Source organism: Ursus maritimus, unplaced genomic scaffold (genome assembly GCF_017311325.1).
Source record: "Ursus maritimus isolate PB19 unplaced genomic scaffold, ASM1731132v1 scaffold_3, whole genome shotgun sequence".
In the NCBI taxonomy this organism is placed as follows: Eukaryota; Metazoa; Chordata; class Mammalia; order Carnivora; family Ursidae; genus Ursus; species Ursus maritimus.
Window position 1 is genome coordinate 27,799,855 of NW_024425563.1, and position 15,454 is coordinate 27,815,308.

The window sequence follows — 15,454 nt, forward strand, 5'->3', positions numbered from 1 at the left end:
TCTGTTCAATTTGTCTTTGTGTGTGTGTTTCTGTCAGTACCATACTATTTTTTATATCTACAGCTCTATAGCATATCTTGAAATCAGAAAGTGCGATGGCTCCTGCTTTTGTTGTTTCTCAGGACGACTTTGACTTTTCAGGGTCTTTTGTGCTTCTGTATAAATTTCAGGTGTGTTTTTTCTACTTCTGTAAAAAAGAAGTGCCACTGAAATTTGATAGGGTCTTCCAGTCCATGAACACAAGATACCTTTCCATTTATATATGTTTTCTTCGATTTCTTTTATCTATCAGTGTCTTGTAGTTTTCAGAGATCTTTCGCCTCCTTAATAAAATTTGTGGCTAATATTTTATTCTTTTTGATGCTATTTTAATGATATTTTCTTTTTCAGAAAATTCATTGTTAGTGTACAGAAATGTCACTGGTTTTTGTAGGTTAATTTTGTATCCTGTAACTACTGAATTCATTGATTAGATCTAACAGTTTTTTTGGTTGAGTCTTCAGGGTTTTCTGTACATAAAACCATATTCTGTACAAATAGAGACCATTTTACTTCTTTGCAGTTCTGATACCTTTTATTTCTTTTTCTTGCCTGGTTGCTTTAGCTAGGACTTCTGGTATTATCTTAAATAGGAGTGCTGAGGGTGGCAACCTTGTGTTACTCCTGATCTTAGAGAAAAAGCTTTTAACCTTTCACCATTGAGCATAATGTTAGCTGTGGACTGGTTTATTATGCTGAGATAAGCATGTTCCTTTTTCCTTCTGGGAAATACATTTTTAAAACTCTTAGACTTGTTCTACAAGGACCATGGCAGAACTACTATTTCTGAGTCAGGCTTTTTTATATATAATCTGGAAGATCAGATTGATATAAGGGAATTTTTTCAAATGCTTTGCGTCTAGAAGACATAGTGGTACCTGAATCATACATAACATCATATATGCAATGTGGTTCTCTTGAGGGTATGGGAATAACTTCATTTTCTTATTACATTCTTTTTGTTGCTTGAAATTACAAAATGTTTATTACCATGTTTTTGGCTTATCTCTGTGATTAAGACAAAGGGAGGGATGGGATTTTTGTTTTTTTGAGGGAAATTGACTCACAGAAGATAGATCAGCTTGGAGGGGATGTTATGGTCCAAGAACCTTGTAATTATTCTTTATATTTGCATTAAAATCGAGACCAGTTTTGTGAATTCCTCCATTCAAGAATTTGTTTTACTCCTCTTGATGACCTGACAAGGGACCTTCATTGCAATTTGAGGTAGAGGTCATAAACGTCTGAAGTTCAGCATTAAGAGGAAACTATGAAAGATAGGTCATCATATAGTACCTGCTTTATTATTAAATGATTGGTTAGGTAGTCTCAGATTTGGAGATTGATCAAGACAATGAAGGTAGGTTAAGAATGTCCCCGGCAGAAGAAAGACAAGCAAAATGCATCACTGGGAAAATGTAACCTCTTCTGTAAACTAATTTGTATAGATAATGGAATTATCCAAGAGATTGAGAAGAGAATGGAATAAAATTTGGGAGGACCAGAATACTAGTCTAAGGTGTTCGGGTATCATTCTCTTTATTCATTTTCAGTTGTTCATTTAAACCCTCATCTCCTTTCTTTTTCCTTACCTCTCTTCCTTCTCTGAGATTATAGCCTGATCAAGGGTAGTGGGAATGATATGTAGAAATAAGGAGCCATGATGAAGAGTGGATGATAAAAAACAGGTTCACTTTTAGTATGAGGACATTATGGGTGCCTGAAAGGCCTCACCTTTAGTTGGAGAGCTGGAACTCAGGTGAAAGGCCAGTGGTATGTATTGACTTACGACATTGTTTTGGGACATAACTGGAGATATTCTGATGTCTAGAACAGCCAACGACTTGCGTGTGTGTTTGCAGCATGGGGGGTGGTGAGGCAGCATAGAAAAACAGAGACGATCAGAGTCATTAGGGTAGAGTTAGGCTCTATTTTTATGATAAATTGTGGTTCAAGTAATAATAGAGAATTAACACAACTGATTGGTGAAGTAGACTAACACTTAAAGCTTTTGATCAGTGGTTTTAGGTCCTGTTTTAAAATCCATGTATATTTGGTACGGTCAAATAAACACTGGGCTGCTAGAATATGATAAAATATGATAAAGCGTTGGTTGGAGGGTTCTTTTGGAATTAGTGTTAGGTTTGTGCCAGTTACTTCTGGTGATATATTATCTGTAAATGACTAGATTTATAGACAATACAGTGGACCAGCATATGAACTAATCTCAGGGAAAACACTAAGTTTATATAACAAATCCTAGTCTACTTGTGTTTTTCATACTGAAGGATAAAGATGAATATTACAAGACAATAACAGAATATAATTTGTTTGAAAAGTATGCCATAATTAGAGTGTGAAGTCACAGAAAAAACTAATTTCTTAAGTGGGGAAAAAGGACATAATTGAGTAGAGTCGGCATGTATGAAGGCGTCATTATGGGAAAAATAGCTATTAATTCCTTTTTTTAGTGATTGACAATGTTAATACAGTTATCCTGGTTCTAGAAAATAGATTAATAAGAGAGGGTAATGATGCTAAACAATGCTGTGAAAAGTGCTTTTTATAAATGATCTTTTTTTTTAAAGTTATGAGCAAATTTAATGAATTCAGTATTTGATATTTGTAGTTTTTAAAGGATTGGAAAAAAGATATCACAAGTTGTAAAATGGAGGTGTTGGGTGAAACTTGGTAAAGTTATTTTTATGCTGTTTAAAATTTTCACAACTGTAAGAGAGTTGGACACCACATAGGCTCTGGGTCCTCCCGAGGCCTTCTGCAAAGGGAGATTTGCTGATCCCTGCAGTCTCTTGGAGCTTGTTTCCAATGACATGAGGGGAATGTGGGATTGGATATTTGCAAGTCAAGACCCATACACTGCTGCATTAGGCCAGCATTTTCTCTACTCCTCAAAGTCAATTTTTTAGTATTTCCCTCTTTGCAAATCCATCGTCATGCTAATCAACCAGGAAACACATCTCTTCCATCACTGAATTCTTATAGCACCTGATCAGAAGCTTGTGGCAATTATGTTCTGTTCTGTGTACTCTTTTCACTATTTTTGATATGAAGTGTGAGCTCCTGGAAGGCCCTTACTTTTGTAGCTATTGCAGAGCCTTCATAGTGGTTGCTGTACGGTGGGTGTAAGAAAGGGTAAATAGTAAAGTAATTGGATCATTGCTAACACTGTTGAGAGCCTATGTCTTCGCGTCCCTTTACAAAGATTTCACAAATCTCTAAAGGGTAAGGTTGATGATGTGTAGGTCTGAGGTGACCATCTTCCATGGCTTATGTTTTAAAAAGACACATAGCCTCTGCTAGAAGAAATGGATAGAGGCTTCTAGAAAGATTTCCCCACAGCATGGTTCTTTACCTCTTTTGAGTTAGGAAGTTGCCACCCCTTTGAGCTATGAAATTCAAGCCATTCCACAAGGGGGAAGAAAGGCATAACTCTACGAAATTTTTCTCACAACTTGAGTGATTCAGATTCCCAAAGGTCCAGGTTAAGAACTCCCTAGCCTAGAGAATTTTAAATGTGGAAACCATGAGCCCTATGTAAAGAACAGGAGGAAAATATATATATATATATTTCTGTATTAAACATTTGTCAAACTAGTGAAATATTTTCATCATTGAAGTGGTCATTGATTTTTGGAAATGGCACTGAAATTGATAATTTTCAACTGATAATTGAAAATGCTTTGTATAATAGATACTAGAGGCATTGCAGAGAATACAGATACATTTGAGTACCTGTTATGGTCCTAACCATTGACTGACTCTTTTTAGAAGATGTGAAACATATTCTGTGACAGAGGATTCTAAATGTGGAAACAGTACTTCATCTGTAATGAATAAGAGGAAGATAAAAGTACATTTCCTGTGCTAAGTATTTGCCGTTCCAGAAAAATATCTTGATAATTAAAATAGTAATTGATTTTGAAGTGGTAATTGAAATTTATAATTTTCAATTGACAATTGAAAATGCTCTGTGTAATAGATACTAGGGGCATTGCAAAGAATAAAGATACATTTGGGCATCTTTTATGGTCAGGGTTGAATAACCCTCTTTAAAAGACATGTAAGATGCTCTGTGCCAGGAAAGGACATCTGCGAGGTAAGTAATCTATTGTCACAATGTGTTGAAATCAAGAATTTAAAGAAAAGCTAAAAAATGAAGTTGTCTTCATAGAGTGAGGCTTGCATCTGGGCCCTACCATGAACTCCAGAGTCCACATATTCCCCATTTTCTTTATCTCATACCCCAAATCAGGCACTAGAGACAGATGTGTTACCCAGCATTTAAAATTTATAGATGTCCCACATCTATAAATCATCTATCTGGTCTTTATTTATTTTGAGGAGGTTGAGGTGGAGAAAGTGGTATAATAACCCAAGTTCTCTGGAGGGTTCAGAAAAGAAAAGACATTATTTGCACCGTAACCATATGTACAACTGCTCTGGTGAAAGGAGATCTACTTGAAGTGGCCAGTAAAACCCTCCACCACAAAAAAAAGTAGAGTCCTGGCCAAGAACTCAGAGTACCTAAATTCTGGTCTGCTTAAATAATGTAATCGAGGTTTCACTCTACATGACTCTGGGTTGGATTGGATTGGATTGGATTGGATTGGATTGGATGTCGGCTATGACGGAAAAGAAAGGTCAAAGATGACACCTAAATTTTGGACTTGAGCAACTGGGTGGATAGATGTGCTGTTTTATATGACACGGCATTATTCATCGAAGGAGTGATTGGTATGGGGAGCTGGAAGTCAAGATTGCATTTTGGGCTTGTTAGTCATCATGAAAATTGAAATGGTAAATAAGCAGTTGGAAATATAAGTCAAACTCTCCTGAAGGGTTGGAGCTATAGATACATGCTATTTATGACCATGTGCTTTGAGGAAAGCACCCAGGTGGTGAATGTGTAGATTAAGAGGTGTGAGGCCCCCATCCAATATTTACGAATGTTAACCTCTCATGGAAGCACATCTCCAGTTTCATATTGGAAATTTAAAGAAAATCCATTTGCCTTATTAGAATTTATTTTTAAACATTTTGAAAATCAGCACACTATTAAAACTAACCAGAGGATTGGCTGGAGGGAGGGGGGTGTGGTTATAAAAGAGCAACATATGGTGTTAAAACTCTTCAGTGTTTTGGGGCAGCTGGGTGGCTCAGTCGGTTAGGCATCCCACTCTTGGTTTAGACTTGGGTCATGATCTTGTGGCCCCATGCCAAGCTCCGTACTCAGTGGGTAGTCTGTTTAAGGATTCTCTCCTTCTGTCCCTCCCCTCACTCACACATGCTTGGGCACACGTGCTCGCCCTCTCTCAAATCTTAAATATTCTTCAGTGTTTTGACTGTAGTGGTGAATATATGAATTTAGATAAATAATAGGTTAGTACAAATGCGTAAACATAAAACCGAGAAACTCTGGATAAGATGGATGATTGTATCAAAGTCAGTATCCTGGTTGTGATATAATAGTACAGTTTTGTAAGATGCTGTCATTGGAGAAAACTAGGCAGTGTATAGTGGGTGTATCTGTTTCTTATAACTGCATGTGAAACTAACTTCAATTGATAAGTCAACTTTTAAGAAAACATAATTATGTAAGCTTTCAATTAATTTAAAAACAAAGATAAACACTCAAGAAAACAACGGGTGCTTGGATGGCGTAATTGGTTAAGCGTCCACTCTTGGTTTCGGCTTAGGTCATGACCTCAGGGTCATGAGATTGAGCCCCAAGTCCTGCTCTGTGCTCAGTGAAGAGTCTGCATAAGATTTTGTCTCCCTGTTCTTCCCCTCCTGCTTGTGAACACAACGCTCTCTTTCTAAAATAATAAATAAATAAATCTCTAAAAACAACAAAACCACAGAAAACATAGGACATTAACATTCTTACGTGTTAAAAAAGTTAACCAACTGATTTACCTCCTTCAATTCTATCTAGTGTTACATTACACAAGGATATAAAAAATTATTTGTTGTCTTTATTAGCTTTCCTCTTTTTTTAAGAAATATGTTTGTAAGTATGCAATTCTAGTTTCACAAAATGATACCAGTAGTCACCAAAGTTAGTAAGCTTTCAAGCTCTGAAAATTTAATTTTATTAAGAGAAGGCTATTCAAAGGTTATTTGATACAGCAATGCTCTTTTTCTCTGCCTATATTTTTTCAGACAAATGCAATTAGGGCATTAATATCTTTTGGAAGTAGTAGAATTTGTCTCTTACGAAGAAAATACTTGCAAAACCCAGAACTGAGTCAAATAACTTCACTTAAAATTAAGCTGTTAATATGAAGATGTAAATATTTGAAGATGTTAAATAGTGTTTTGTGAAGTTTGAAGAATTATGACCTTCTGTTTTAAGATGTTAAATACTATTTCTTAGTGGAATTAGAACTCCTTACGTGCACATAACCATTTTAATTTTTCTGTGGAAAGATAGTAGCATTTAAGCAAAGATGAGATCGTATTCCATATTACATTTAATGTATTTTGAAGTATTGTAGTTACAATTTCTTACAGATAATTTTTGCTTTTAGGACTTTGATTTCAGTTACCTGGAACAGATATGCCACACATTCTTTAACAATTTTTAGTTTTTAATGTGAATCATTTTGACTTTGGACACAGTGAAGAGAAACTTTCTTTGACTTTGCATCCTATTAATTAAATTGTATTTGTTCTTGAGATAACATAGAAAATTATTTACCAGTGATTTAGTTTAAGAAAATTTTGGCTAGGGGCACCTGGGTGCCTCAGTCAGTTAAGAGTCTGCCTTCGACTCAGGTCATTGTCCCAGTGTCCTGGGATTGAACCCTACGTTGGGCTCCCTGCTCAGCGGGGAGTTGCTTCTCACTCTCCCTCTGCCCCTCCCACTGCTTATGCATGCACACTCTCACTCAAATAAATGAATAAAATCTTTTAAAAATATGTCTAGTTTTAAACTTGCTTTTAAATGAATTTGATCTTTTAAAAATCAGCCTAGAAACATTTTTTTTAGGAAGATAACCCCAGATCTGTTTTTCTAATGAATAAATATCAGACTTCCTATGTCTCTGTAATCTGTTGTTTGTGCTGGAGACAGAGTGATCTTTCCAAAATCCTGCTTAAAATCACTGAATTCTCGTTGTTTTCGGAACCAACTCTAGATGCCCTCATGTGGCTGTGAAGAGTAGTTTATGAAATAGCTGGGCTGCCTCCAGCCCCATCTCCCATGTACCCCCCCCCCCGCAGTATCTATCATTTCCACAACTATTTATCTCACCACCAAGCTCCTGGTGCTCTTTTACTAGAATATCTTCCCATTGCTGACTCTTAATGCATGTCCTGACACCACCATCCTGTTGACCTGCATTGCATCTGCTCATCTTTTTCAGGGATTTTTTTTTTTTTTAAGGCTGCTTTAAAGAATGTAATCTGGTCAATTTGAAGTTCTTCGGGAAATAGAAAAGTTAATCTGTATTCTCCTGGGTGTATAAAGTTGTACTCAGTACTAACCCAGTCTTCAGGCGGACCTTTATTATGGTGCAGTTGTGTTGTGTGGTCCACGTTTGATGCAAGTAAGAAAGGGAAAGGAATTAAAGTCAAGAAAAATATCTGTAGCCACCCGGTGCATCCCGCACTGTGCGTGGTTCTTAGGACCACCTCCATTTAGCAGCTTTTATAATGAACCAATAAAGGAGATTGATTATGAATAATTGGGGAGAAGGGAATCATCAGGAAAAGTCAAAAGAAATTATTTAAGAAAAGGATTATTTCACTGAATAAGTGAAAGTAATTTTCCATGTAAATATCTTTAAAGATGATGATAGCACGCTTCTCTTTCAAATTTAGCAGAAGAGAATGGAATTCTAATTTGCCAGTCTGTCAGAGAGGAAAGGTTTCCTGGCAGCATGAGGTTACTGATACTAGAATGAGGAGAATATGGAGATTTAAATGATACAAAGTTCTATCAGTTAATCAAATGGTACTTTTATAGTTTAGCACTAATACACAAACTTGTTATAAGAATGAAGGGGATATTTTTTGAAAGGACAAAGAAGTAAAATGTTATTCAGTATCTCACCGCTCTGGAAATTTGAGGGAACAAAACAAGATATTTATCTATCTGGAACTACAGGGCTGACCTTCACAAAGAGAGGGAGGGACTGAATAAACTTAAAGGCAATTTAATGTAATTTCAAGGAAACAAGGACTTCCTGGTTTTAGAGTTGTTGGGGACAGGTTGGACAAGGAATTATTATAATTAGATTCTTGATAAACTGAGCTATTACCCTTAGCAATTTAATAACTTTTTTTGTGAACAAAACCGAAATGAAAAGTGCCCGAGAAATTTAATTGGACTGCCAATCTAATTAAATACCATTCTGTGTTGTCAATAGATAGCAGAGAGAATTTATTAAAAACAAAAGGCGAGTCCTTCAGTCTTTGCTTTAATCTGTATGTCACTGTCATTAAGTGATCACATATGTGTAATTTCTGTTTTTAAGCTGGATAATGCAGATGAACAAGCAGCCCAGATCAGAAGGGAACTTGATGGTCGTTTGCAGTTGGCAGAGAAAATGGCAAAGGTAAATTATTAACTTTGACATACTGTACTACGTTTCTTTTTACTCATTTTTCCGTGAGCTGAAAAAGTCCTGTATAGATCGTATAATTTTATCATTTTCTTCTCTGTGTGCATGCTTAAGCCCAAATATCTGAGTGCATATTATCTAAATGGAGCATACGATCTGTTTTACATACCCTTCCTTACACACAGAGCATGTTTAAACTCAATAACTTTTGTAGATTATTCTGAAAGCAATGCCTGAATTTCTCAAATGGCCAGATTTAGAAGAATTTTAATGTTGTGCTAAATATAAGCTAATCAGGGAGTAAAATATTGTCTCTGCAAAAATCACATGTTCCAAGGTATCCAACATGGTGCTTGGCATGTATTGGAGTCTACTAATATTTGAATGGATGGACAATCTAACTGGGAGTTTCTAGTAAAAGACTCTCACAGATAGTGTGTTCAGTACCGTTTATTTCTACAGTCACAGTTTCTATGTAACAGGAATAAGTTTCAAACAAAACTGTTAATTTCTTCTTAATGCTTAAGATTTTTTAGAGTACATGGAACTTCATTATTTGCATAATTCTTTAGTAAATTGATGCATTGATTTATTAGTGTGAAAGAAAATTCTTTCCCAATACACTTGAGGTTAAAGTGCTGTTAATCTGAGATATGATTTGTTTTTTTCCTTTTTTCCCTTCTGCTAATCAAAACTTTGAATATTTGGAGGTAGACTCTTCTTTTACCTCCCTCCATCTTTCTGAAGAATCCTCCCTATTGAGGGAGTTTTCTTCATGTCTTTAAAATTTAGGTATGTGTACAATAAAGTATACAAATATTTACTTCACAACTCAGTGAATGTATGTGTACATGGTCCATGTTAATCATCTCCCAAATCAAGATAGTGAACTTTTCCAGCCCTTGAGAAAAAGATATATACCATACTGATTTTAACAATTGAAATATTTTTGTTTTTGCAAAGAGAAATGCATTTATGAATAATGTGTAAGTTTTAAGAATGCTAATACTGTATTATCTAAAAGTATATTAAATTAAAAAGTAGGAGAATTGTTGAGAAATTGGAGATAAACAGGAAAGTTGAGAAAATTGAGAGAAATTTAGGTAGCAGAGATGATATTAAGTTGTGAAAACCAAGCCAGAGACAGATGAAGAGGAATTTCCAGATGAATGAAGATAAACAATGATATGAATTAGGGGCTAAAGAGTTACATTCACACAAAGGACAGTGGTTAAAAGGGCAACATGCCATGGTACTATCTTCTGGATATCTGGAGAAGCACTGCGTCCTTGTAGAGATTCAAATGTTGAATTTACAGGATGGAAGTCAAGTCGGTTAAGGCTGTTGGAAGCTTTACAGAGGACAACACTTTCCCCTAAACCCTTAGCTGAATTGGAAAACTGGCTGGAAAGACATTCGCTTTTCTTGAAGACCTGAGACTGGGAGAGAATCCAGAGAGATGTTCCAGACCCTGGGGGCAGGACTCTGGATCAGTGATCCACATTTGTAGATTGCCTAGGCGCATATGTAGATTTAGATACACTGAGACTGCGCACATTTTTGTGACTTGGGCTTGCTTCTCTAGGGGCCTGGCTGAAGATGTGATACTTTAGAGTACAGTTTAGATGAATTGCTGGAGGGTTATGAAACAGGAGGGAGAGCCTTGCGTGTCTCAAGTTCATGCCTGGGAGGAGAATGTGGGTTTATAACCTCTGGACTTGAGAGGAAAGGGTCAGTGATGTACATACAGAGGCTTCTCTTTGACGGCACCCCCGTGATTTCATCACAAACATTGATACATTTTAAAAAGTGTGGAGAAGAAAGTGAAGCCAATGGAATAGGAAGGGGAAAAAAGCCGCCAAAAATAAGATGCCTTCTGGTGAACATATTGATATAGGAGATAAAACATGTTTAATTACTTTGTATTCAATTTCACCAATGGTAAGCCATCTTCATAAAATATCCATAAAGCTAATTATTGACCTTGTTGCATTATATTCCTACAACAATCCTGTGAACCCACAAGGACAGAGGATACAATGAGTCTATTGTATAGACGAGGAGATTGAAATTTAGGGAGGATTACTGACTTCAAGATTACTTAACAAGTAACATGGTGGAAGCTGGCCTCAAACCCTGGTCTTTTGACTTTGCTCTCTTGGGCCCAGCTGCCTCTTCAGTCTGATGAATTCACAAGTGTGGTCCATTAATAATCATCGGTAATCAGTAACACTTCCCATCATAACTTCACAGCACAGGATAACAACAACAAAGCCCCAGGGCAGAAATCTGTTTCAAGGGATATATTGACTTTAATACTTTAGCCAAGGCATAATTATTAGGAAGTAGTAGGAAAAATGTGGACTGTGCCAGGAAAACCTGTAGGCAAATCCATGATTGCTGTTTCCTTAGATAGAGAACATTAGGCAAGTTTATTTACTTTTTTGGAGCCTGAATTTTTCTGTCCATAAATTCAATGAATAAATGTTTATTGAACACTTACTAAAATAACCTGGCAATGTTGTAGGCACTTGGGATACATCCAGACAAATGTGTAGTTGTCTTGGGATAAAACCAGACAAAAATATTCCTGCCATGCCCTGGTGGAGCTTGCATTTGGGAGAGCCCCACGATAAGCAAGGAATGTTCCATATAACTGAATTATGGAAGGTGATCATTTGCTATTTAGAAAATAAAGACAAGATGGAATCAGGACTGTAGGAGGAAGGGAGGGTGCTTAAAATTTCCAGTGAAGTGGTCAGGCTAGGCCAGTTCTTGGCAGTACTGTCTTGTCAGTTACAGCAAAAAAACTTGGAATCCTCTCTGACTCCCTTCTTTTTCTCGTGCCTCATGACAAATTTATTAGACCCATTTGCATCTGTCTTCAGAGTATTTCTAGAATCTGACAGCTGTCGCCATCTTCCACCTTCCAGTCTGGTCCAGGCTTCATCTAGCGGAAGGTTAGGGGCACTTAAAAAGGGACTAAATTTGAATACTGGGAATTTTTTTTAGGGAACAAACATTTTCATGTATATAATGTGTTAGGGCCGCTAATGAGTGAGTAGATTAGTTCATTTAAACCATGGTTTATAAGAACAACTCACAGTTAAACTAGAAAATAACCCTATTTCTGAGTCTGTTCTAATTTAAAAGATTTAACATGTATAGTTGCCTGAAGTACGGTTGATTTTTGTTTCCAAGAAAGAGGCAACATAAGCAGGCTAAATAAAGTTGATGAAATACTATTAATAAACCTCAGAGCTTTAAAGCAGAGTTGTCTGTCTTTTCCCCCAGAGAGGATAAAAATCAAGTATAGTCTAGTTCTTGAAAAGTTGGAAAATGCTGATAAGACCGTCCATTTTGGTGATTCCTGCCACTCTCCTTGAAAAATGGTAGCGAATGACATGTTTTTAACTAAAGCTAAATAAGAATGGGGTTCTTTATGTGCTAATGCTAAGTTTACCATAAAATAACAACTTAAAATTTTGAAAAAAAAAGTGGTGCATCCAAACTTTCAAATGTGTGATACTTTCTTTTTTGCTTTGCTAAAGTAAAATTTTTTCAAAGGCAAAATTATGACTACGAATATAAAATGAACACACAATAAAGATTTCATTCCGAGCATAATGAATGAGCAAACTAGTTACATGTTAAAACTAACCCAAAGAGCATATCAAAACTAGGTGTTTTTAGGCAAGGTTAAAATAATCCAATCCTGGATTAGATCTAAAAGCGGTCAATTTCCAGCAAGGTTTTAAACTATAACCATTGGATTATCTTATTCACCAGACACACATGATTTGCATCTTTTCCAGACAAAATTCTAAGGTAACATGTAACTTCACTGTTTGGAACCCTGAAATAATAAACAGTAAGTCGAACTAAGTATATTTCCTCAGGTGACCCTTGGATCCCCTTTGCCCCTGTAGGACATTGAAGGGACCTGCCTGCCCCCTCACCTTTTTGTCTTATTTCTGAGTTTTGGATACTTTTCATAACAGCTTTTAAAGTCAGTGCAAACACTGGGTGTTATACGCAACTAATGAATCATTGAACATCATATCAAAAACTAAAGATGTATATATGGTGGCTAACTGAATTTAAATAAAAAATAAAGGCAGTGCATAAATATAAAAATCTTTTTTATGGCTATTTTGCTTGTTTTTTTTTTCTTTTACATACATTGAGAAATTATGACAAAACATTTTTTTTTTTTCCAAAGGAAACCAAGGTATTCTGTAACTGAAGACTTCAGTGTTTTTCCTGAGGTTGCAAACTTTTTTGGAATGTTGCTTCACACTATAGAGGAATGTTAAAAGGATACTTAAAAGACTTCCTTAAGAGTGTTAATTATGAATGTGGATACTTAATTACTATGTGATAATAAATATGCAGTTTTAATATTGATTATATGTAAATTATGTTAAAAGAAATATGTAATGGTTATATTTGGGGAAAAGAAAAACAGGTGGCCTGAGACTCTGGGACTGATTTGTGAAGTAGCACCAGATGTTTCCATCCCATGAACAAACTGGTGCAGGTGAGTCACAGGTTAGGTGCAGGTTGATGAGAGAGCACTCTGGATGTATTCGAGTCATCCCAGAGATGGGGATGTCTTAGGTTATGCTTCAGATGATGCCAAGGGAAACTTTAAGAAAGGCACTAATTTTTCGGGAGCATTAAGCAGTCACTTGCAAGGTGGCTGCGTTAGACTTTCATTCCCAGCCAGTTTTGCACAGTAGTGGACACCTTACATCATACTTCATAGCATAAAGCTATAAACTCTCAAGGGAAGAGCTAATTCCAGGTGTTCAAAGATGAAGAAAGAGCCAATAGTGCGAGAAAGCCTACTTTTGCTGTTGGTAGAAATATAAATGGGTATAATCTTCTTTATGGGCAATTTGGCAATATCTGTCAATATCTTTTTAAATACCAATATTTGGAATGTCCTTTTCATCGAGTTGAAAGAAACTGAAATATGATTACAGAGATCTAAGGATCAAATGGCAATGCTCATGTAATTCAGAAAGAAAATGAATCTTCTGAATTGATATTGTTATTTTTTTATGTACAGCTTTATTCATAAGTTGGCCTTTTGCTTTAAATTTAAAACTTTCTAAACCTTTACTTAGAAACTGAATTTATGATCATAAGGGTTGTGGTCACAATTGTGTGATGTGAAAGTTAATTCTAGAAATATCGTCATATTGCTATTTTGTGTTATTTAATTTGAATGCTTATTTATAAAAAGGATGTCCTCTTTGTATATATTTCTGGTAAGAAAGATGTTTAAGATGTTTGTTTCCTAACAGGCAAAGCAATGTATACTGAACATTTTTCTTACCGACCAGTTTACCCCAAGCAATTCAAAGTTAACAGTGACTAATTAAGATTTATCTAGACACTAAATTTTCTTCCATGTAGGTTTTCAGTTTTTCCTTAAGCAAGTACCTTATCAAAAATAGTTGATGTGAAAATGTTGTTCATTTTGTATGATTCTGAGTAACGGATGTAAGGTCCTCATAGACATAATCAAAATTGCGAAAGCCTGATGATTTCAAAGCCTGAAGACTCAAGTATTGAGTAGGAGCATTTATATTGTCACAATTTCTAAGACCGCCAAAGATATACATCATATAATCTTCTGTGATAAAATTGAAATATGACTTTTGTAACATTGTCATTTTAAAAATTATTTTCTAGGAAAGAAACTTCCCCAAATTTATAGCAAAAGAAATGGAGAATATGTATATAGAAGAGTTGCGGTCTTCCGTGAATTTGCTGATGGCCAATTTGGAAAGTCTTCCGGTTTCGAAAGGTGGTCCAGAATTTAAATTACAAAAATTAAAACGTTCACAGAATTCTGCATTTTTGGACATAGGCGATGAGAATGAGATTCAGCTGTCCAAGTCCGACGTGGTGCTGTCATTCACCTTAGAGGTAAGTGGCTTTATCCCTTGCTCACCTCTGACAGCATAAATGAAGCTGCAAAATAATTTCTGCTGACCTTCATGGTAGCTTTCTGAATTTAAAGCAGGGTGATAAGATTTTGAAGAAGTTACATTTTTCTTCATTTGCTAGACAATCAGGTTGTGAATGCAAATTAATACAAATTGTTCTTTAAGCATAATAGCAGTTTTAGGATTAAATAATGAAAAGTACGTTTTGAGAAAATTCGTCTTTGTGCCAACTAGCCTGGTGTAAGCTGATTGGTAAAGTAAGCACCAAAGCACACTTGGGTGGAAATAGGACTGAAACACAGAATTGAATTCTCTGTAACTTGGGAATTGCTTTCAGGCCTTTGGTTAGCTTTGTTTTTAATCTACGTCATCTATGGTATTTTTCTAGAATCAAATCACACCAGTAAGCTTTGAAACACGATATTGGGTGCATAGAGATGATAAGTAGAGAATTCTTCCTTTCCAGGGTGTCCAGTTTCATTATAGATACAGTACGTATTATAAAGAACAGGAACTAATGTGCATTTAAAATTGTGTTTCCTGAGACTTCAGAGTTTTATCCTTTTTATACAATTCACTGGATATGAGATCTTGATACAGATTCTTACCACAGCCACCTGTTGATGTTTTTTATGATTACGTTTTTTCATTGCTAATCTGTGTGCGTGGGCTAATCCATGCATATGTTTATGCATTTATACATGACATAAACTTGTGTACTTGCAATATCAAGCTTAAATTTACAGAGCTCTCAAAAATTAAAGCTTATTATTCCTTCCGTGCATTGTTAAATTCTCTTTTTGCTGGTACCCAGTACTGCTCTTGAAGTTTGTGGGTTGACTGATGGCGTCTTCGGTGGTACCATTT

The 15,454-nt window shown here is 35.8% G+C and overlaps 1 protein-coding gene across 3 annotated transcripts in view; it reads left to right on the forward strand.

Moving 5' to 3' along the window:
* Window positions 1-15,454, forward strand: part of CADPS2 (calcium dependent secretion activator 2) — a 528,567-nt gene that overhangs the window by 220,899 nt on the left and 292,214 nt on the right. For all 3 annotated transcript variants that reach the window (XM_040644062.1, XM_040644063.1, XM_040644064.1), the window contains exons 4-5: window positions 8,541-8,621; window positions 14,331-14,567. In XM_040644062.1, the coding sequence (XP_040499996.1) occupies window positions 8,541-8,621; window positions 14,331-14,567 (318 nt within the window). The remainder of the gene's footprint in view (window positions 1-8,540; window positions 8,622-14,330; window positions 14,568-15,454) is intronic.